Genomic DNA, 22,489 nt, shown 5'->3' with positions numbered 1-22,489 from the left:
TAGCGATAGCGGATCTCAAAAGGGCCAGTTCAGAGCTCATCTACTGCGTACAGTGTAATTTAATTAATTCTCTCGCCCAGAATATTTAACTTAGCCACGTCAAAATTTTATTATCAATACTTACCTGCGTGCTGAATGCACGTTTAAATTAAGAGCTTCTTCGGCCATCAGCAATAGAAGCTATAAATTATTATGTAACTTGAAGTGGTGCGTTACTAGCCCAGCGGCTAGTCGGAAGAGCCGACTTGATCAGGCGTTCCCTTAGCCGTCCGCACCGCGGCTATATATATATATATATATATATATATATATATATATATATATATATATATATATATATATATATATATATATATGAACGCTGCGCGAGGAGAAGGCCCCAGTTTTCTCCAGACGCTGAATGACACGCCATCTGTGTCGGGAGCCGCGTCGCATCAGTGTATCTGCTACAAACAGCCTCGGGTGCCGTATTAAGTTACTAGAGATACGCGGAACCATGAAAACATTTTATGTGAAGTGTTAATTCTGGAATGATTTTCATTATCTAGCTTCAGTTTGCGTATTGTCGTATTTTCACGTGCCGTCGCGGGACAGACATTCTACCAATTATTTAGCGTGGCGTTTGATGAAATACTCTCATCAAATTATGGCGAGCATTCTTTGTAACATTTAATTCGGACATTTATAGTTGCATCAGCGCATTAGACTCTGAACTGCTCTGTTAGTTAGGTTGTAGGGATACTTGTGTTTTTTATCAGTGAACTTCAGAATATACTCAACTATTTTGGAAAATCGTTTTTGATTAGAAATCCCGGACAATCTCCTAATTCCTCAGAGCTATAAGCTGCAGCTATAATTGTATTCTCAGATGAAGTGGGCACTAGGAACTCTAATTACAGGCTTCACGTTTTGTTAAATCATTTTCTGGGTGCTAAAAAGTAAATAGAGAGCCAGTGTTGAGAACGGCGAAAGACAGCATTAACAATATTCTAAAAGCCAGAAACTGATTCAACACGCAAGCAATTATCCAGCAATCAGCAGATTTAATTAATTTTTACAAAAACTTAACCGCCGCCCCACATATGGTGCATCGGCCGGGAAATCAATTAAGTGAAAGTGATTTTTAACTATTCGGATTCGCGAGTGGAATGGGACACGCAGCTGAGTAATAGAACAGTGAATGTGTTACGTGTGCATGTGGACGACGCAATTGGATTAACAACACATCTGGATTGACGGAGCTGGCACTGAGTCTAGCGGTGCTGCCGGCATCGCGAGAAGCCAGTCTCGCCGCACCGCAGTCGTTCGCTGGAGCAGCCGGCGCAGCGCCTGCAATTGCGGGCCACGCAAACACACAACAGCCGTCGGAGAGCCGTCTGCAGTTCAACGTGCCACGTCGCATCAGGAATCCTGGTACGCTGCGCCGGCAACGCCATACGTCGTGCAGAAGGAACTAAGTTAAGTGAAAAGCTGTTAAAAATTTTACTAACCTGCACTAAAAGACTGTCGGCGATGGAACCGCCAAAAGAAACTGAGGTTAAACTTAAATCAGAACATATGTCTGTTGAGGGAACTGTAAATCCAGACAACATTTCAAGTATAAACATGCATGAAAGTAGTAATGTTAAAGTGAAAAATGAAGTATTGTCTCCTGACAGTAGTGTGGGAAGGGGCAATGATTCAATAATAGAGACCCCTGTAGTAAAGCGGAAAGTAGAAATTGTAAATTTATTGGATGATAGTTTCTCTGATGAATTAAAAATGAAACAGTCATCAGAGATGGTAGAGTTTAAGAAGGAGCAGTTAGATATGACTAATCAATCAGAAGTTTCATGTAGTTGTGATGATTCTGGTATTGGAGCTAGTTTTTCGTCACCTGAGTGTGATAAAAAGCCAGCTCGTGAGCAACCCAAAGATGCTGGGGTTGTTGATCTAAATGTTATATTACAAGCAATAGCTGCCAGTTAAACAAATTTTAATATGCGGTTTGAGGCAATGGACAATAAGTTAGAATCCAATAATGCTGAATTAAAGGCTGAAATAAGTGAGCAGGTCAAAAGCAGTAATGCTGAAATGTCAGCCAGTAATGCTAGAATGAACGCTGAATTAAAGTCTGAAATTTTGGCCAGCCAAACAAATTTTAATAAACGATTGGAGGTAATGGACGATACCTTCAAGGCTGGTTGCAATAAGTTGAAAGAGGATCTAGACAGTTTGAATTATAAAATTGATTACAACCATGAGGATATTAAGAAAAAGGTTGCTCAACAGTTTTCTGAAATGTATAAAACAGTTAAATCCGAAGTTGCTGAGGTTCGCAAAGACTTCCAAATGGAAGATGCGAAGCTGGAGCACAAGTTAACAGAAAAGATCGAAGCGGAATCTGAACTGTGCTCAGATAGATTTAAAGATGTTAATATTAAAGTAAACATATGTCAAGCAGATGTAGATGCAATTAAAACTGACACTACTCATATTGTGCAAAGAGTAGATAATGTTGAAATGAAAGTAGAAAATATCAGTACTAACATTGCTAACATTGAGAGTAAAGTAGCTTCAGTAACTTCTGGTAGTGGTAATGTACAACAAGTTGTAGCTGCAAACGCCGCTTTTATCGGGTGTCGGCAGTTCTTGCGGTTCGATCCAGATAAAAATATCCATCCGCTAGATTTCTGGAACGATTTTGAAGATGTGATTCCACCAACTTGGTCTGAACGAGAGAAAATCTCGTTTGTTAAAAGCCATTTAGCAGGTGACGCCATGCGTTGGTCAGCTGATGTTATGTTGAAATGTAAAACATTAGCGGAATTTAAAACAGCTTTTATTAATGAGTATTGGTCTAGCAATAAGCAAAATGAAGTGTTGAGAGAATTTTGGAGTGGGAAACGCTTCAATGCAGGCAAGGAATCAATTAAAGAGTTTGCTAGGTCATGGATTTCACGTTTGTCACATTTGGCGGAAAAGCTGAAACCTGAAATGATTATACTAGGTCTTGAAGCCAAACTGCCATGGTATTGGCAAACTAGAATTATATCTGCCCCTAGAGACAATCTGGATCGTTTCATTGAGTATTTGGAACGTGTTGCTGCCAATGAGGAGCAAGCACGTAATAACAGAAATGCCAATAACAATAATAGTAATTTTAGGAACGAGCAAAATGGCAATGTAAACATCAGAACAGTAGGTGTTCACCATCCTAAGAGAGGTAGGAATTCGGGAAATAATTATCAGAACCAACAATGGCGTCCAAGGGATAATAATTTTGTTCCAAACAGAAATATGCATGTAAACAACAGTACGGAAAGTTAGGCTATGCCAGCTAACTATAATGAAACTAAAGGAAACAGTAGTATGTCGAGGCAGGAAAACTAGTTCCCGTCTATGAGGACACTGGCGCTCACCAGGCGGTTACTTTTCCTATGCCAGTAGTTAAGGGAATTGGTAAGACAGATCAGAATACTCAAACTGAACATGTGGATGAAGAGTCGGTAGCACCTAAGGATACAACAGAAATATTAGATCACTCACAGTATTTGATAGATACCGTGTTAGAGACGCTTTCTAAGTGGGAAGAGAAAGAGAAGGCGCAGCAGTGTAACGATAGGGACGAGCTACAAAATACTGAATTGACAGGTGAAGAAGCAGAAGAAATTCATGCTTATATTTACGATGAGGATGATGTGCTCTTATCTAAAGTGCCTGTGCAGGATATTGATAATGTACTAATAGATTTAGGACAGGAGGTAAGTGAGAATGTAGAGGGTAGGCTGTTGAGGGTCGATGAACCCAGTAGCTGTGACCAGTTGTCACTGGAGAAGGAACCCGACGAAAATAGTAAAAGTGGTTTAGCTGTAACTAGTGTTATGCCCGGTCTGGAGGCGCAGAATCGCTCAGACTACAGTAATTTGGGTTATGTTCAGCAAACTAAATGTAATGAAGTCATGCGGTGTTTCGATTTAAGATTAATAGACCGACTGGAAAAAGCAGCTGAGAATGTAATTCTGGAAACCCCTGCACACTGTGACCTAAATGTAATGAAGACAGATGTCGATCACTTTAGTTGGAGACAAATCCAAAAGGAACTACTAGATGAATTTGAGGAACCACCTGTACAACCTAGAATAAGCCACCCTATAATAATAATGAATATGTTGGGTATCAATGTACGTTGTCTCTTAGACAGTGGAAGTGAGGTGAGTGCAATATCTCAGTCCTCCTTTGACGCATTACCTGGTAAAGACAAGCTTACAGTAATGAGAGTATCAGGACTAAGAATAATTGGTGCTACTGGCAAGGTGTCAAAAACGGTAAAGCAAGAAGCTTTACTGCCCTTTAACATTAATGGTAATTTAATTGATCATCCATGTTTAATTGTAAACAATCTCAGTATTGAGGTTTTAATTGGCATAGATTTCTTGTCAAAATATCAGAGTGTTGTTGACTTTGAAAGAAGCCAGTTAAAAATGGTCTTGCCAATAACCGGAGTAATTACAGTCCCTTTTAGTGATAAACATGTAGTAACTGATGATGAAACTTGGGAGCTGCCTATACGAGTTCTGAAAAATAGGAGGTATTGGGAGGAAGGTGTTAATCTTAGTAACAGTAAGCTGAACACAGCAGAAGAAGGAGAAGCAATTATTTTAGACAAAATAAAAGCTAAATTGCAGGAAATCTATAAGATTTCAGACAATCAAAAGGAAGAACTGAGACAGGTTCTAAAAAGGCATCATAAAGTATTTTCAGATCGACGTGGCGTGGTCAAAGGTTATGTATGAATGCTGTAGGGAGGAGGTTGTTCTGTAACCTCTACACAGTGTGGCAGCTGTGCAGTCCCAGCTGTGTGAGATCTTCTTCCCATTTCAGATCTCACTCATTCTTCCTCTTTCCTGTCCTCAAAAATTTCGACCTCTTCTTTCATACATTAAATTTTCCAGTATGGTTATCAATACAGCATTAAACCAATGAATGCTGTAGGGAGGAGGTTGTTCTGTAACCTCTACACAGTGTGGCAGCTATGCAGTCCCAGCTGTGTGAGATCTTCTTTCCTTTTCAGGTCTCACTCACTCTTCATCTTTTCTATCCACCTAAAATTTCTAACTCTTCTTTACAGCATGAAACTAATGAATGCTGTAGGGAGGAGGTTGTTCTGTAACCTCTACACAGTGTGGCAGCTGTGCAGTCCCAGCTGTGTGAGATCTTCTTCCCATTTCAGATCTCACTCATTCTTCCTCTTTCCTGTCCTCAAAAATTTCGACCTCTTCTTTCATACTAAAATTTTCCGTTATGGTTATCTTTACAGCATTAAGCTAATGAATGCTGTAGGGAGGAGGTTGTTCTGTAACCTCTACACAGTGTGGCAGCTGTGCAGTCCCAGCTGTGTGAGATCTTCTTTCCCATTTCAGATCTCACTCATTCTTCCTCTTTCCTGTCCTCAAAAATTTCGACCTCTTCTTTCCAGACATGAAAATTTTCCGTTATGACTATCAAGCCTTGAGTTATGTAACCATTCTATCTACTGATTAGTGAAGAAAAATACCTAATGTGACAAACCTAATAATGACAAACAATAGAGAAGTATGACGTAATTAAGATACAAATGTATTTGAGTAACAATTATGTATAGTACCCTGGTAATATAGTAAGTACAAAGTGTTGTTTTATTGGAAATGGTCCACCAACTGTAATTTAAAGAGATATATGAATTCATGTACAAGCAGTATCTGAAGTGGTAGTGAAACCTAGTGTATGCATTAGAGCTAACTAAGAAATAGTAAAAGAGATTGCTTAGTGTTAGGAAAAATATGCAGATAAGTTGTAAGATTAAACTCACCTGGTGTAGCAAGGAAAGGCAGTGTAATAGAATTGAGCAGTGTTTGTGGTTGAGACGTGAAGGACACGTCCCTGAAGTATTTATAAGGTTGGAGCTGGCCATTATTTTAGTGTAGTGTGTGACAGGATACACCTACACGTATTGAGGTTATGAGTTGGAGGCGTGAATGCGACCATAGGTATCCTTATGTTAGATGAGACAGAGCAGCTCATGGTGTCCTATAGGTTTAAGGAATTTAGCATTACGCTCATCCATAATTACTTGATGCACATTAGTGGTAGGTCTGAGAGAGACTACCTGAGGTTTCAGCGTCCGATCGAGTGGAAATGGATTGCCACGTGAGCAAACTAATCAGCTGCAATACACTATGAATATGAAAGGAATGTGCTATCCTATGCTTTAAATATTAATAGAGTGAGTGTTAAATAAGTACATACACTAGCAAAATAAATAAATAACATACTGACAGACGTGAAACATTATATTAGCTCAGCATAAATACACTTCAAAGTAAGTAAGTACCTAATTGCAAATGTGGAACTGACAACAGCAGTGGACCAATAAGTGGATTTTGTAGTCAACTAACGTAGTGTGTTTTGAACACTCACAACTGTACTATTACCAAAGGTTACTCACATGTACAAAGAAGCTGAGAAAACAACCACTAATCATACTCATACTATCTCTAAGAATAAGGTAATCAAAGATGAGTCAGTTAAGTGCTTAAAATACAAATGTATCAGGAATATACCGAGCATTGGTTCAGTGTTCCGGCCCAGAAATAAGAAATTCAGATTAAATATGATTTATGATTGTATGCCTTAGGAGCATAGATTTTCTCTAGTACGTGACTAAAGGCGTTTTGAGCCATTTGTTTAACGATTTTATGACAATTAAGTAACCGCGAGAGTAATACTGAAAAAGTTCTGTTAACTTTGTTCCAGCAAAATATTGAAGGATAAAATGTATATATCCCCATTTCATTGTGACCCAACCATATATATTAAGTGAACAGAGTCTGAGGCACTCTTTTTGTTTGTTCTACAGGACAAACCAGATAATGGCAGCCTGGTAGCTGCGTGAAAGCGTGGAGTGACTTGGACACAACTCACAGTGACCCCTCCCCTTTCCCCCATGTAATTTAGAGAGAAGTGAAGGACGCACACCATAGCAACTTCCCCTCCTCTACCCTTGTGAATGGAAGTGTAGGACGCCAGCCAAAGCGGCTACAACCACGTGTGTAAAAATTATTTGTGAACTTTTCTTTCAGGTTTAGAAAAGACTGCTAAGAGATATTCATCTGTTTATGTATCATGTTATTTTCTTTGAATTTGTGTATGTAAAAATGTATTTAATGTATTTAATGGATCTAAGATTTTCATAATTTTTTCAATTTGTATGTGTTTGTTTGTCTAAGGCAATATGTATGCCAAAATATTTCATTGACTTTGCTTAAAATTTTGAGTAATGACATTGTTTAAAAAGGCAGTGAACATGCCTACAATTTAAATAATTAATGTAGGTAATCAGTTTTCTTTAATGTTTCTACAGGTTTATATTTCAATTTTGATTTTCATAGGGAGTTAAACTGCACTCTTGCCTCCCTTTTTTTTTTTTTTAATTAATTTTTTTTTTCATTCATTAACATTCATAAACAAAAAATTTAAGTAGAGGGTGATGTAGGGAAGCAGCCTACTCAAGATGTAGTAAATTCTCATCAGTTTCCATTGTGTGCCAGCCAGTCTGCTGTAACTAGCTCTGACGTCATAAATGTTGCGCAGTACCTTAAAAATCAAGCAAATGACCTAAAACTTTTCTGGCATGTCAGAAGTAATACTAAATTAATGTGTGTTAAATATCAGTTCGATAACTTCAGCCATTTTCGAAATTTGGACGTTTTTCTGGAAAAATCATTGGCGCAACAGAAAAGAGCTAGAGACTTCAAAATTTATATTTAGATTCATCTTTCATAATGATTTAATAAAAACAGTACTTTGGATTTCACATATTAAGATTTTAGTGGAAATTCATGATTTTGTGGTTTTCGTCTCAAAACTGAAGGAAGCAAGATAGATTAAGTAGGCTAGTAAATAAGGCTAGGATGTTTAGATTTAAATAGGTTGGAAGTCCGCTATGACTATGAAGATGTGTAAAGTTTCCTTTTAGTACCTATAAAATTATAGCGATAGCGGATCTCAAAAGGGCCAGTTCAGAGCTCATCTACTGCGTACAGTGTAATTTAATTAATTCTCTCGCCCAGAATATTTAACTTAGCCACGTCAAAATTTTATTATCAATACTTACCTGCGTGCTGAATGCACGTTTAAATTAAGAGCTTCTTCGGCCATCAGCAATAGAAGCTATAAATTATTATGTAACTTGAAGTGGTGCGTTACTAGCCCAGCGGCTAGTCGGAAGAGCCGACTTGATCAGGCGTTCCCTTAGCCGTCCGCACCGCGGCTATATATATATATATATATATAAGAACGCTGCGCGAGGAGAAGGCCCCAGTTTTCTCCAGACGCTGAATGACACGCCATCTGTGTCGGGAGCCGCGTCGCATCAGTGTATCTGCTACAAACAGCCTCGGGTGCCGTATTAAGTTACTAGAGATACGCGGAACCATGAAAACATTTTATGTGAAGTGTTAATTCTGGAATGATTTTCATTATCTAGCTTCAGTTTGCGTATTGTCGTATTTTCACGTGCCGTCGCGGGACAGACATTCTACCAATTATTTAGCGTGGCGTTTGATGAAATACTCTCATCAAATTATGGCGAGCATTCTTTGTAACATTTAATTCGGACATTTATAGTTGCATCAGCGCATTAGACTCTGAACTGCTCTGTTAGTTAGGTTGTAGGGATACTTGTGTTTTTTATCAGTGAACTTCAGAATATACTCAACTATTTTGGAAAATCGTTTTTGATTAGAAATCCCGGACAATCTCCTAATTCCTCAGAGCTATAAGCTGCAGCTATAATTGTATTCTCAGATGAAGTGGGCACTAGGAACTCTAATTACAGGCTTCACGTTTTGTTAAATCATTTTCTGGGTGCTAAAAAGTAAATAGAGAGCCAGTGTTGAGAACGGCGAAAGACAGCATTAACAACATTCTAAAAGCCAGAAACTGATTCAACATGCAAGCATTTATACAGCAATTTATTTTTACAACTTATTCGCCGCCCCACAATAGCATTTGTTGTTGTTGTGGTCTTCAGTCCTGAGACTGGCTTGATGCAGCTCTCCATGCTACCCTATCCTGTGCAAGCTTCTTCATCTCCCAGTACCTACTACAGCCTACATCCTTCTGAATCTGCTTAGTGTATTCATCTCTTGGTCTCCCTCTACGATTTTTACCCTCCACACTGCCCTCCAATGCTAAATTTGTGATTCCTTGATGCCTCAAAACATGTCCTACCAACCGATCCCTTCTTCTAGTCAAGTTGTGCCACATACTTCTCTTCTCCCCAATCCTATTCAATACCTCCTCATTAGTTACGTGATCTACCCACCTTATTTTCAGCATTCTTCTGTAGCACCACATTTCAAAAGCTTCTATTCTCTTCTTGTCCAAACTAGTTATCGTCCATGTTTCACTTCCATACATGGCTACACTCCATAGAAATACTTTCAGAAACGACTTCCTGACACTTAAATCTATACTCGATGTTAACAAATTTCTCTTCTTCAGAAACGATTTCCTTGCCATTGCCAGTCTACATTTTATATCCCCTCTACTTCGACCATCATCAGTTATTTTACTCCCCAAATAGCAAAACTCCTTTACTACTTTAAGTGTCTCATTTCCTAGTCTAATTCCCTCAGCATCACCCAATTTAATTTGACTACATTCCATTATCCTCGTTTTGCTTTTGTTGATGTTCATCTTATATCCTCCTTTCAAGACACTGTCCATTCCGTTCAACAGCTCTTCCAAGTCCTTTGCTGTCTCTGACAGAATTACAATGTCATCGGCGAACCTCAAAGTTTTTACTTCTTCTCCATGAATTTTAATACCTATTCCGAATTTTTCTTTTGTTTCCTTTACTGCTTGCTCAATATACAGATTGAGTAACATCGGGAAGAGGCTACAACCCTGTCTCACTCCTTTCCCAACCACTGCTTCCCTTTCATGCCCCTCGACTCTTATAACTGCCATCTGGTTACTGTACAAATTGTAAATAGCCTTTCGCTCCCTGTATTTTACCCCTGCCACCTTTAGAATTTGAAAGAGAGTATTTCAGTCAACATTGTGAAAAGCTTTCTCTAAGTCTACAAATGCTAGAAACGTAGGTTTGCCTTTTCTTAATCTTTCTTCTAAGATAAGTCATAAGGTTAGTATTGCCTCACGTGTTCCAACATTTCTACGGAATCCAAACTGATCTTCCCCGAGGTCCGCTTCTACCAGTTTTTCCATTCGTCTGTAAAGAATTCGTGTTAGTATTTTGCAGCTGTGACTTATTAAACTGATAGTTCGGTCATTTTCACATCTGTCAACACCTGCTTTCTTTGGGATTGGAATTATTATACTCTTCTTGAAGTCTGAGGGTATTTCGCCTGTCTCATACATCTTGCTCACCAGATGGTAGAGTTTTGTCAGGACTGGCTCTCCCAAGGCTGTCAGTAGTTCTAATGGAATGTTGTCTACTCCTGGGGCCTTGTTTCGACTCAGGTCTTTCAGTGCTCTGTCAAACTCTTCACGCAGTATCTTATCTCCCATTTTGTCTTCATTTACATCCTCTTCCATTTCCATAATATTGTCCTCAAGTACATTGCCCTTGTATAAACCCTCTATATACTCTTTCCACCTTCCTGCCTTCCCTTCTTTGCTTAGAACTGGGTTGCCATGTGAGCTCTTGATATTCATACAAGTGGTTCTCGTTTCTCCAAAGGTCTCTTTAATTTTCCTGTAGGCAGTATCTATCTTACCCCTAGTGAGACAAGCCTCTACATCCTTACATTTGTCCTCTAGCCATCCCTGCTTAGCCATTTTGCACTTCCTGTCGATCTCATTTTTGAGACGTTTGTATTCCTTTTTGCCTGCTTCATTTACTGCATTTTTATATTTTCTCCTTTCATCAATTAAATTCAACATTTCTTCTGTTACCCAAGGATTTCTATTAGCCCTCGTCTTTTTACCTACTTGATCGTCTGCTGCCTTCACTACTTCATCCCTCATAGCATTTATGAAATGAATAATGTACTGAAATGAAATGAAGGTATTAACAGGAATGAAATCAATAACATGCAATGACATTTAATTATACAAACACAATCAACTGCAATATAGTATGTGTTGTGAATAGTTTTAGACAACTCTACCCAATCAAATAAAGTACATACCTAACACATTAACATACACATCTTTGTACACATAGCCATGACTATTGGTAGCGTTGCATCCATAGTTGCCAGTGTCCTTTTTGGAAAGCCTCTCAATAGTAATGCTATTTGTGGTGACTTTACGGCGTGGATTTGGTGGTGCCTCACTGATTGGTCGCCCATTGTGGATCCACTTAATCTGGGGATCAGGAACACCTTCGGCTTCACATCGGAAAGTTACAGTTTCATCTTCCGCTGCATTGATAATTTCTGGCTCAACAGTGAAATATGGTGCAGCTGTGAAGAACAGGCATATTACAATGAATACAATGGCTGCATAAGTGTACTTGTAAAAAATTATAATTTCAACAAATTACACGAAATGTTGCTCAAAAGTAGTTGTATGTTCAGAGCAGAATCATACATACTACGCCTATACCTTCCATGAATTATGATGTTTAGTCAATTTAAGAGCAAATGAAGTCCTTTTAAGATGGAACATTCCAACTGCCTGACTTAATAATTTTTGCAATATATTTACTATGAGAGAAATTTAATGCTACTTCAGACAGTGCAGTTATTCTAGTACTCTTACAAGTTGCACAATACAGAAATATTCCAGAGAATAATACAAGAATATTTAAAGCTATATGATGCTTTAGTATTTACGGCATTCTGCAAAACAGAAATTCAACAAGTGTGATTGTAAACTCACCCATAACTTGTAGATTTATGGAATATGACTGGGCACCACCAACACCATTACTAGCCTCACAGGTGTATGCACCTGAATCATTGTAATTTACATGTTTTATTACTAAGCTCTTTCCATAATTGCCTTGTGTTATTCTGTCTGACGGCTGGATGGATCTGCCATCTTTACTCCAGACTATTTGGGGCAGAGGCCTGAAAACATAAAAATGAAGTGGAGTATAGGAAAAGTTGGAAAATCAACTAAAAAACAACAACAATGAAAGAAACTACCAACAAGGCACTTCCAAAACTAATTACTTGGAGGGAAAAATGTACCTTATTTCTTAGACACTAAATCTGGAGAAGAAAAAATATACAAAAGTCTTTTCTTTACACCTTTATTTTAAAAAATTAAATAAAGAAATATAAGTGTTTTGCAATATTGTATAAAAACAGCTCTGAGGTACTGAGAATCTTAACCAGCAAGTATCAGCTAGTACTAAGAGAGCAGACAACTATAACAATGAGCACGAAATAAGGGTCAAAGTAGCATTATCCTCCACTGAAATGCAGAAAGTCCATATTGTGACCACTGCTGTTTCTCAACATATGCTGTTTATGTCTTGTGCATTTCTCCCCCCAGATTTTGTTTTGAGATCACAAAGTGCCGGTTTACATATTTGACAGCAATAATGAATTCTCTATAGCCCATAGACCTCTGGTAGTTTAAGTGAGCCTGTGGAACTGCTTCATGCATTAAAAGCAGCTAACCACATAATGCAATTTTGTTTTTGTTTTATATCTGTATGGCACCACCTTAGTTTTGCTGTAGATCCAGGCCACTATGGCTTGTATTCAGTACTGATGGCGGCCTTTTGCACTTTGTAACTGAGGTCTGGCAACAACACTGCCAGATGTCAGGAATCATTTCTCGCCATACAGAGTGTAGGTGCTAATATATCAACGAAAATAATAAATTTTTGAAAATATAATTGGATAGATAGCGTCAGCAGGAGAAACACAGCTAAAAGATAAGGAAATGTTCAATGTTTTTGAGCCAGTGGCTCCCTCTGGTCAGGAGGGACGGGAGGGGGTATGAACCCCTGATCTGGGTTTCTAGGCAACTTTTCTGTAGCTCTACCATTTCCTAAACCTCGCCAGTCCTTTTCCTTCATCCCTCTTCCTTTCTTCTTCTACTCTTCTGCCAGGAGGAGCCACTGGGTCAGAAACCTTGCACATTTTCCAACTTCTGTGTGTATTTTCCACTGGAGTATAAGTACTACAATTCCACATGAGCCTGTACACTTGGCACCACATCCAATTCTGTAATGAACAAAAACTGTATTAAACAAGCTTAGAAGTATATACTGCTGCAATACTTACGTTCCACCAAATATACAATACATTTCAACTTTCTTCCCTCTGAAAGCCACCTCATTCTTTCTTGTCACATACTGTTTCACTGGTGGGTGCCTGTTCTGGGCAGCTGAAGAGCCCGTCAGTTCCACATTCAGCATGACACGATTTCCTAATTTGTATTCATTCCTAAAAAAGAAAAAAGTGAACTACATTGAATTCTTGAACAAAAGTTACACAATGTCAGACAATATCTTCCATTTTCTGTGTGGTACAAAACAATTATTGTGGCAACAATGATGCTCAACAGCCAAGACAAAAGAAATTTTCCAATAGGTTCTAGCTTTACATGTGGTTTTCATGAACTGAGATGATGGAAGGATAATACAGCCAATGTAAAAAGGCATCAAAAGTTAAGGAAAGCTTTTTAACAACAAATACAGGTGACACTTGATATGCTGTCAAAACATTAATAGAAAGTAATGTACTTCTGAACACTTACTTTCACTTTAGCTTAAAAAGAAACACTTTTTATACATTATACGTAGTGGAACAGCCTCGTAAACTAACCAACCTCTTTATACACAAAGTGTTTACCCCCCCCCCCCCCCCTCTCTCTGTCTCTGTCTCTGTCTCTGTCTCTGTCTCTGTCCGACATATGTAAATGATTTGTTACAGGGTTATGATTGCACATTAAGTGGTGGTTATTCTAGAATAGAAAATGTGAGTCAAGTCTCCAAATCACTGAAATGCAAAGTCACATCATCTACAAGCAGACAACACTTAGTAAGACACAGTGGTATTTTATTCAGCTTAATGATGGCTTTTGTGAGAAACCAGTTTCTGGAACCAACTGACTGAAAACTGTTGACACAGGCAGTTTTAGTTTTGCTTATTGATAAATTTTGATTGAGTTATTCATTCTTTCTTTTCAAGAGAAACTAGTCTGTATTTTTCTGTCAGATAAATCACATATTCATTGTTTCAACTGAAACTATTCTTTAGTGTTTTACCTGACTGAACTACCCAGTCAGTCTCCTGAGTGAAAACAGACTGTAGTACTTTCATTAGTTGAACTAAAGCAGTGGTATACAAATGGAATACACATAAACCCCCCCCCACAAATTGGGATCCTTTACCCCACCACCACCACCACCACCACCACCACCACCAAGAGTGTGTGAAGATATCTCGGATGGTACACCAAAGTTAAATTAACCATTACACAAAGTCATTTAATTATGAACTGAATATAATACTTCTACTACTACTTTTCATCACTTAAAACTGATTAATATATTTCTATGGTTAAGTTGTTCCTTTCAGATACAATTAACATTTAACTAATTAAGCTGATGTATCCTCTTGGGTACAAAATTGAGCATAAATGTTCCTAGGGGTACACGAAGAAGGAATGTTGCCGGCTTTTAGTGTTCTTCCTTTCACTGAAAAGATGGGGTGATGTTCATCAATTAAAAAAAAACCAACGAATCTAGCCCTATTTTTGCGGAAAGTAAAATTTTTGTACAAACAATTACATTACCAGCTATATCTATGTACGAGGGTCATAACTTTACTAGTGGCAACTATTACAACTTATACAAAACAGATACAAGTTTCAAAGTTGTACTGTTCTTAAAAGTAGTCACCAGCGTTATGTATAACCCATTGCCAGCAATGTGAGAATCATAGATTACCCTTAGCAGTACCAGTTGTGCTGATAGTTCAAGTGGAGTCGACTATTGCCTACCAGATCTCAATAATAGTTGAGAAGAGAATGCCATAAAGTGCTTCCTTTATCTTACAAATCACGCTGATGTCACAAGGACTGAACTCCATAGGGTGCCCAGTGTGGCACCGCACTTACCAGCCCCATCAATCGCAAAACTCAGCCACAATTGCGACATTCGTGCCCAGCCCTCATCCTGCTAAATGACAGCCAGGTCCTGCAAAAAGTGTCGCCGCTTCTTTCTCTAAGTTGTTCATTTTTGGAACACGGTCTGCATAGAGAAACAAGCAGTGACACTTCCTGCACAGATTCTTCGATGCTCTTCTTTTCCAGTTTTCCACAGTGCACGATTCACTTCCATACAATGCTGTCCTCCAAACTTACATCCACATTGCCTAAATTAATGCTGATGTTTGATACTAGTAGGCTGCTTCTGGCCAGGAATGCCTTCTTTGGCTTGGTCTGCTTTTTATGTCATCCTTGCTTCGCCTGTCATATGTTATTGTGTTAGTTCCTTCATTCGTCGACTTTGTGGCCCCCAGTTTTGATGGTTTTCCATTAATCTCATGTCTGCTACTCCTTGTTGCTGTCATTTTCTTCAGTTTACTCTCAATCCCTATTCTGCGCTAAGTAGGCTGTTCATTTCACTCATTATGTCCTGTACATCTTCCTCATTTTCACAGAGTATAGCAGAGTCACCAGAGAATTTTATCACTGATATCCCTCTGACCGTTAAACATATTTATTGCCCCATAAATTCAGTTGTTCCATATTTTTCTGGAACTCTTGATGTAGCATGCCTTCTTCACTGCAACTTGTACTTCACCTGTGATCACTCATTTACTCTGTTGTCTTAAAACCAAATTCTTAAAACAGAAAAATTTTTCTATTATTTTCTTGCTTATTTTTTGATGGCATTCCTGTTTGACAAAATCTCTTTTTTTTCATAGTATTACATCAAATTTTCTTAGTATAGCAGAACATGCTGCCTTTCTCACAGAACTAACAATACTTGCTGTGAGCATTTGCTTCTTTTACTTGGGTACACATTTACAAATTACGCTATCCTCAGCATAATTGTCCTGCTACTGTACCTTTCACACTGTCAATCTATATAGAGCTTCCACATTTAATTATTAAACCTCTCTCCATGCTGTTAATGACATGAACAACATACGGTGAAGCCTGTCCCTGAAGACATTTTCCACCACTGGTTTCCTATTGATAGAGTGAAACAGAATGAACAACAGTAGACTTGATCATAGCTGTACTTGGTCATGTCATCAATTCAGTTACCACTTAAATCACACTTCAGTTGGTTCAGTTAGGAACCAAGTACATTTGTTTGCTGACAGTAAATGGTCCATGTTTTGAACAGCATACTGACAATCATTTTGAAGAAAACTCACCTGAAAAATGATGTTGCAGCACAAGCATACATGAAGTCATCACTTGCATCCTGACGTGTCACATTTGAAAACCACAGGTTTCCTTCTGGGTCAAGAGTCATACGAGAGTTATTGATGCTTTTAATACCACCATCATTATTCTAAAGGAAAAAAGAAAAATTACATGTAATAAATAATCATTTGACTGCAAATGCAAGTCCAAACAAACCAATTTCTATTCAGGTCAGACTTTTTTCCTGCCATCACATGCCACAAAGAATTTATATGAATTTTCAGAAGAAACTAATTAAAAATGCCACATCATGCACCTCACACAACATTTTTATCTTTATTGTTGTTTTATATATTAAACACATCTCAAAAACATAAGTATCAATAAACGCCTACATAATAACTAAAAACTGTTAACCCATTACCAGGCAGGCAAAGGAAAAGTAAAAAAAGACCTGCACAAATGAGTGATGCAGTAGAACCGATATAGCTGCTATCCCAAAGCAGATTAAAATTGCTGACACAAATGGAGACTGGAAGACCTGACTACATTGTTTTTACACATAACATTTCACATATTTCATGGGCACATCCTTCAATCCCACAATCCTCCAGGCCACTATCTCTGTTATCCCTTGCCTCACACCTACTTCCAGCCCTGCCCCACGAGCTTAATTTAATTCTTCCTACATTCATACCCTTCTCTCCGCAGTCTCCTCCTTCCTGTATTATATTTCCCTCTCCCAATCCACTCCTCCATGTGCACTGTGTGATGTGCACAGCTCCCCTGTGCCCATGGCCAGAAGAAGTCAATGTCACATTCCTATCCTGTGCACCCTCTGCTTCTCCCTCCCAAGTGTCAGTCACTCTTTGCCAATGCTGCCTCCCACTCCTCTTCTCTTACCCTCTGCATAAAACACAACCCCTTACTCCATCTGGAATTGCAGAGCTGGCATAATGTAGTCAGCCAGAACACTTTAAAACCGTGCAGGTTTCAGCTGTTGCCCATTACACTCCAGCAGAGCAGCATGTTGCTTATTTAGCTTTTTCTGATTTTTCTCCGTAGTTTAATTCTTAAATTCCATGTGTGTTTTTCTATTTAACAGGTGTAATCTTGCATTTTTGTAACTGTAAAACGTAGATTCAATCAGTCTGTAACACAGATGTAACTTCTTTTGAACAGCCAGTTGCACAGCTCAATAAGGCACCAGTCTACATTGATGACATATCAGGAGGACAACAAATTGCTTATTTAGGTTTCTCTGTATGCTTTTATGGTTTAATTTTTAAATTAGTTGTGCTGGGATGGATAGGATATGTGCATGCCGCATGAGGATGCAGGACGACTTGTTACAGTTCTTGAACAGCTGAAGGTGCTTTTGGCTACAGTCAACCATCTTCAGAGTGCTCCCTTGGGGTGTAGCAATAGCGGAGAATTTTTCACACTGCGCGGATCATCTCAAGTGTCGCTTGTTTTGCTCACAGTAACTGCTGCTGGGGCACCTTCCAATGTACCAACACGGTGCATCTGCCCTCACAGCAGGGTGAGTGGTGGGTGGTAACATGTTTGCATCACTCGAGGCCGAGGGTCAATGTGGAGGTTGGCTGTCTGGCCTCACTCATTCACCCTCTGAGGGGACAAGTGGCCGCTCCTTCAGCAAGGTCCAAGCAGGTAAACAGGAGGAGGGATTTGCTAGTTATTTGGTGCTCCAACTTTAGGTGTATTATGGAGCTCCTTAAGTAAATAACATTCAGGACCGGAAAGAAATCCCAAGGACACTTAGTATGTCTGCTGGAGGGGCCTCATCCCAATTGTGCAGCTATCGAGCATACAGCATGCAGCTGTCTTCAAGTTGTGGCATTTGGAGCCAAGTGTAGTGTCCCAACCGAAGGCTTCCCTGAATCTGTGGCGGTCTTGGTTGCAGTTCTCTGGATCTGCTTTACTGGGTGGAGATTTGTAGGACCCCTCCTAACAGGATAGGGTCCACTACACAAAGGAAGCAGCTACAAAAGAAGCAGCTACTCAGGTAGCAGAGTAATTGTGGAGCGCACATGGTTTCTTTTTTTTAGACTAACCACTAATTTGAGGTAATTTGATGAATAATTTGAGGTATTTTGATGAACACTCTCCAGCCGACAAGCACATAGTGAAATCAGGCCATGTTCAGACTAAAGACCCTTCAACAGTCAAACTTTTGTCAGTGGATTGCTGAAGTATTTGTAACAATGTTCCCAAATTTACTGCCCTTTAGGAAATTTGTCAGACTCAAATTATTTTGGGATTGAGGGCTGGCTAAAACTCAAAGTAGAAATCTCTGAAATATTTAGTGTGTCACTGAATTATGTCAGAGGAAAAGACGAGAGGCCATAGGAGAGGGAGTGTTCACTGTAGCGACAAAAATATGAGTGTGACTGTGGAGTTATCTGGACATGTACAACAGGTCTAGCTGAAATTAAGTTAATTACTGGATAGTTTTACTGGCCATTCGATTCCACCATGACAGTTTCAGAGTCATTCAAAGGAAATCTACACTCAGTAGTGCAGAAATACCCAGATCAAGCAATATTAGATTGAGACAACTTTAACTATAGACTGTTATCTCTATGGATTCATTGCAGCGGGTACAGACAGGCTGTCTTGGTAAGTACTTTTGGACACGTTTTCCTAAAAGATGTCTTGGGCATCTAGTTTGAGAGCCCACACACTATGAAAATATTTTAGAACTTGTAGCTACACAGTCCTGACCTTATCAACAATGTCAATAAAGACAAATGGATTAGTGATAAAGATATAACAGTGACATTATTTACCAAAGTTAATAATACAAACAAGAAGGTTAGGTGAGTATGTTTACTAGAGAGAGCAGGTAGGCAGTTGTTAGCATCCCACTTAACCAATGAATGGATACGATTTAGTTCCACTATAATGGATGTAGAGGAATTATGGGTGACGCTTAAAGGGATTGTAAATCACATTCTGGCGAACTACCCGCCGAGCAAGTGGATTACAGACAGAAATTCGGAAGATGCTGAGGAAGCAAGACTGTTGCACTCTCGGTTCAAAACAGAAAGCACATATGACAAAGGCAAAAGTTAGTAGAGATTCACACTTCTGTAAAAAGATCAATATAACTACTACCAGCGTCATACCTTATCAAACATCTTGCAGAGAACCTGAGAAAATCCTGGTCCTATATAAAATCACTAAATGGATTTAAGGTGTCTATCCAGTCAGTTGAAGAGTATGGTGTGGCAATAGAGGCTAGTGAAGGAAATGTGAAGTTTTAAATTTTGATCTCATGTTATCACTTTGGAGAGCAAGCCGGGCTGCAACTTTGTGTTAAAAAGACCTTGCCCAAGTACAGATCACGTCACAATTTTCTCGATGCGTGAACCACCTATCACTTGAAAACTGGACTCATTTTGTATGAGAACAATGTACAAAGATCTCGTGACCTACCCCTTAACTGGTGCTGCCTTCTGTTGTCAATTTCTAGAATTATTTCAAAAGAAATATTAGCGAAAGTAACAGCTGCTGTCATGAATGGCCGACTCAATATGATCGCATTGACATAATTTCATATTTGTCCTAGTTAGGATTCGCATTCTGCTGTGATTCTGCTACAAATACGTCATGTCTGTTGAGTGAGCAAGAAATTTTGGAAGAAAGAAATTGCTCAGTAACTTACCTCACACATTCTGCTTGGGAGGATAATTATAATTTCTATTGTCTGTCTTCGTTCCTTGACAACCTCAACAACTTCTCTCCCATCTGCTTCATTTGGTCCTCCTCAATCCAGCATGCCACCTTCCTAGATGTTTACATTCTCTTCTCTGATGGCTCCATCCACACCAGTGTCCACATTAAACCTACCAACTGTACCTGCATTTTGACAGCTGTCATCCCTCTCACCAAAAAAATCCCTCCCTTATAGCCTGGTTATCTGGGGATGGTATATCTGCAGCGACAAAAACTCCCTTGCTCAATATGCCAAGTGTCTCACCAAGGCCTTCCAGACAGGAACTATCTCCCAGACTTAGTCCACAAACAGATCTGTGCCATTTGCCCTCACAACTGCAAGCCTCCCACCACCCCCATAAACTAGCCACAAAGGAGTACCCCTTCGGCACCCAGTAACACCCCGAACTGAAACAACTGAACCACATCCTTCACCATGGATTTGGTTACCCATCATTGTGCCCTGAAATGAGGGACATCCTATCCGAGATACTTCCCACCTCTCCTAAAGTGGGTTCCATCACCCACCCAACCTCCACAACATCCTAGTCCATCCCTATGCCACTCCAATCAGAAATCCCTTGCCACAAGCATTATATCCCTGTGCAAGACCCAGGTGCAAAACCTGTTCAATCCACCCACCTCGCACTTCCTATTCCAGTACTGGTTCATCCTACCCCATAAGGGGCCAAGCCACCTTTTACAGCAGCCATGTCATTTACCAGCTCTGCTGCAATCATTGCACAGCTTTTTACGTTGGTATGACTAGCACCCAGCTGTCCATCAGGATGAACAGCCACCGTTAAACTGTGGCCAAGAGCACAGTAGACCATCCTGTGGGACAACATGCAACTGAACTAACACGCTTGATTTCAATGGCTGCTTCACTACCCGAGCTATCTGGATCCTTCGCTCCATCATCAGCTTTTCTGAGCTGCACGGATGGGAGTTATCCTTACAACCATTCTCCACTCATGTAATTATCCTGGCCTCAACCTATGATAATAATGTAACATACTGTCCCCATACCCTCCACCCAACAGTTTCCACCTTCTATATCCTGTCTTCTCCTTCCCATTCTCATCTCCCATCCTGTTTATTTGTAGCCCTCCGTCACTGTATCCGCCCATCTCTCCCCATTCCTCTCCTTTTTTTGTTCCTTTTTTCCCCACCTCCCTGGCTCACAACTGCCTGTTGCTGCACCTGTTGAGTCTAGTCCCTATGCACTCTTATCGGACAGCATTTGTCTGTCCCCCCACCCGTACACTATTATCACTATCCCTTTCCCTTCCCCTCCCATTCCAGATTGCTGCTTGCGTCTTAGATGGCGCTGCATTAACGCCTGAGATGATGGAGTTGGCGGTGTGTGTGTGTGTGTGTGTGTGTGTGTGTGTGTCCTCTTTACTAACAAAGGCTTTGGCCGAAAGGTACATTTCACTGCCTTCTAATCGTGCCTGTCTGCAACATGACATGTCATCTTTACGGTAAGTAGCAATCTATCTTTTTCTACATTGTTGACTTTCCTACCTGGAATTTCCATTATTGCAGTTACTTATTTCGTATTGTAGGACCTATTACCTTAAAAATTTCAGTTATTATAATACACATAAAAATCTGAAATGGAGAATGATAAAAATCAATGCAGACCACACAAAGGTAGAAGTAAGCTGACAGAACCAAAACTGGCATAAAGAGCTCAGCAGTTTTTGAAATAGCAAGCATTTCCTCAAATAATGGAGAACTGAAAAAAATAAATACACAGCGAGAAAGAGCCCATTTTAAATTATTGTGGCAGCAAAAGGAGAAAGATTACGAATAATACAAGTAAAATTATCATTGCCTAGAAATCATAAGCACAAACAAGAAGTAATTGAGAAATAAACTATGGCAAACATATGTAGAAAGATTATCACAGTTTTGGTCCATTAAAACAAAATCATTACAAAATTACACATTGGATTATAAGCATCTGACTTGTGTCATTTTCATTAAAAATACATATTTGTATGACTTAAGTATGTTGTACAAAAAATTTCTGGAATGCAAACACACCTGTATCAGCCAATATACATTTGGTTTTGGCCATCCATCAGGAGGATGGCAGGTGAGTTTAAAAGGGTCTCCCTCCTGCGCAGTAACAGAAATTGGTGGCTCGTCTTTAAAAGAATTAAGCTCTGCTTTCCGCACAAAAACTGAGTTTGATGTAGCTGTGCCCCATTCATTCTCAGCGAAGCACTGATACTGACCTGTATTCAGATGAGATGAGATAAAACATACATAGCAATGACTCTGCAATTATAATTTTAAAATTTGACTTATAGCCAACACACCACAAATTTAAATCATCTTCACACCTCCTAATGTCCTAAAAAATTATATTTATTTGGTCATGAACCAGCTTTTGGCTTCTTTGGTC

The 22,489-nt window shown here is 39.3% G+C and overlaps 1 protein-coding gene across 4 annotated transcripts in view; it reads right to left on the bottom strand.

The window, feature by feature from the left end:
- Positions 1-22,489, bottom strand: part of LOC124797891 (neuroglian) — a 102,401-nt gene that overhangs the window by 60,310 nt on the left and 19,602 nt on the right. For all 4 annotated transcript variants that reach the window (XM_047261002.1, XM_047261000.1, XM_047261003.1 and 1 more), the window contains exons 5-9: positions 22,126-22,319; positions 16,344-16,483; positions 13,233-13,394; positions 11,872-12,062; positions 11,178-11,453 (exon numbers count right to left, since the gene is read on the bottom strand). In XM_047261002.1, coding sequence (XP_047116958.1) covers positions 11,178-11,453; positions 11,872-12,062; positions 13,233-13,394; positions 16,344-16,483; positions 22,126-22,319 — 963 coding nt within the window. The remainder of the gene's footprint in view (positions 1-11,177; positions 11,454-11,871; positions 12,063-13,232; positions 13,395-16,343; positions 16,484-22,125; positions 22,320-22,489) is intronic.

This window comes from Schistocerca piceifrons, chromosome 5 (genome assembly GCF_021461385.2).
Source record: "Schistocerca piceifrons isolate TAMUIC-IGC-003096 chromosome 5, iqSchPice1.1, whole genome shotgun sequence".
Lineage (NCBI taxonomy): Eukaryota > Metazoa > Arthropoda > Insecta > Orthoptera > Acrididae > Schistocerca > Schistocerca piceifrons.
Note: the sequence above shows the minus strand (reverse complement) of the source record. Positions and strands in the feature narration are given on the sequence as shown.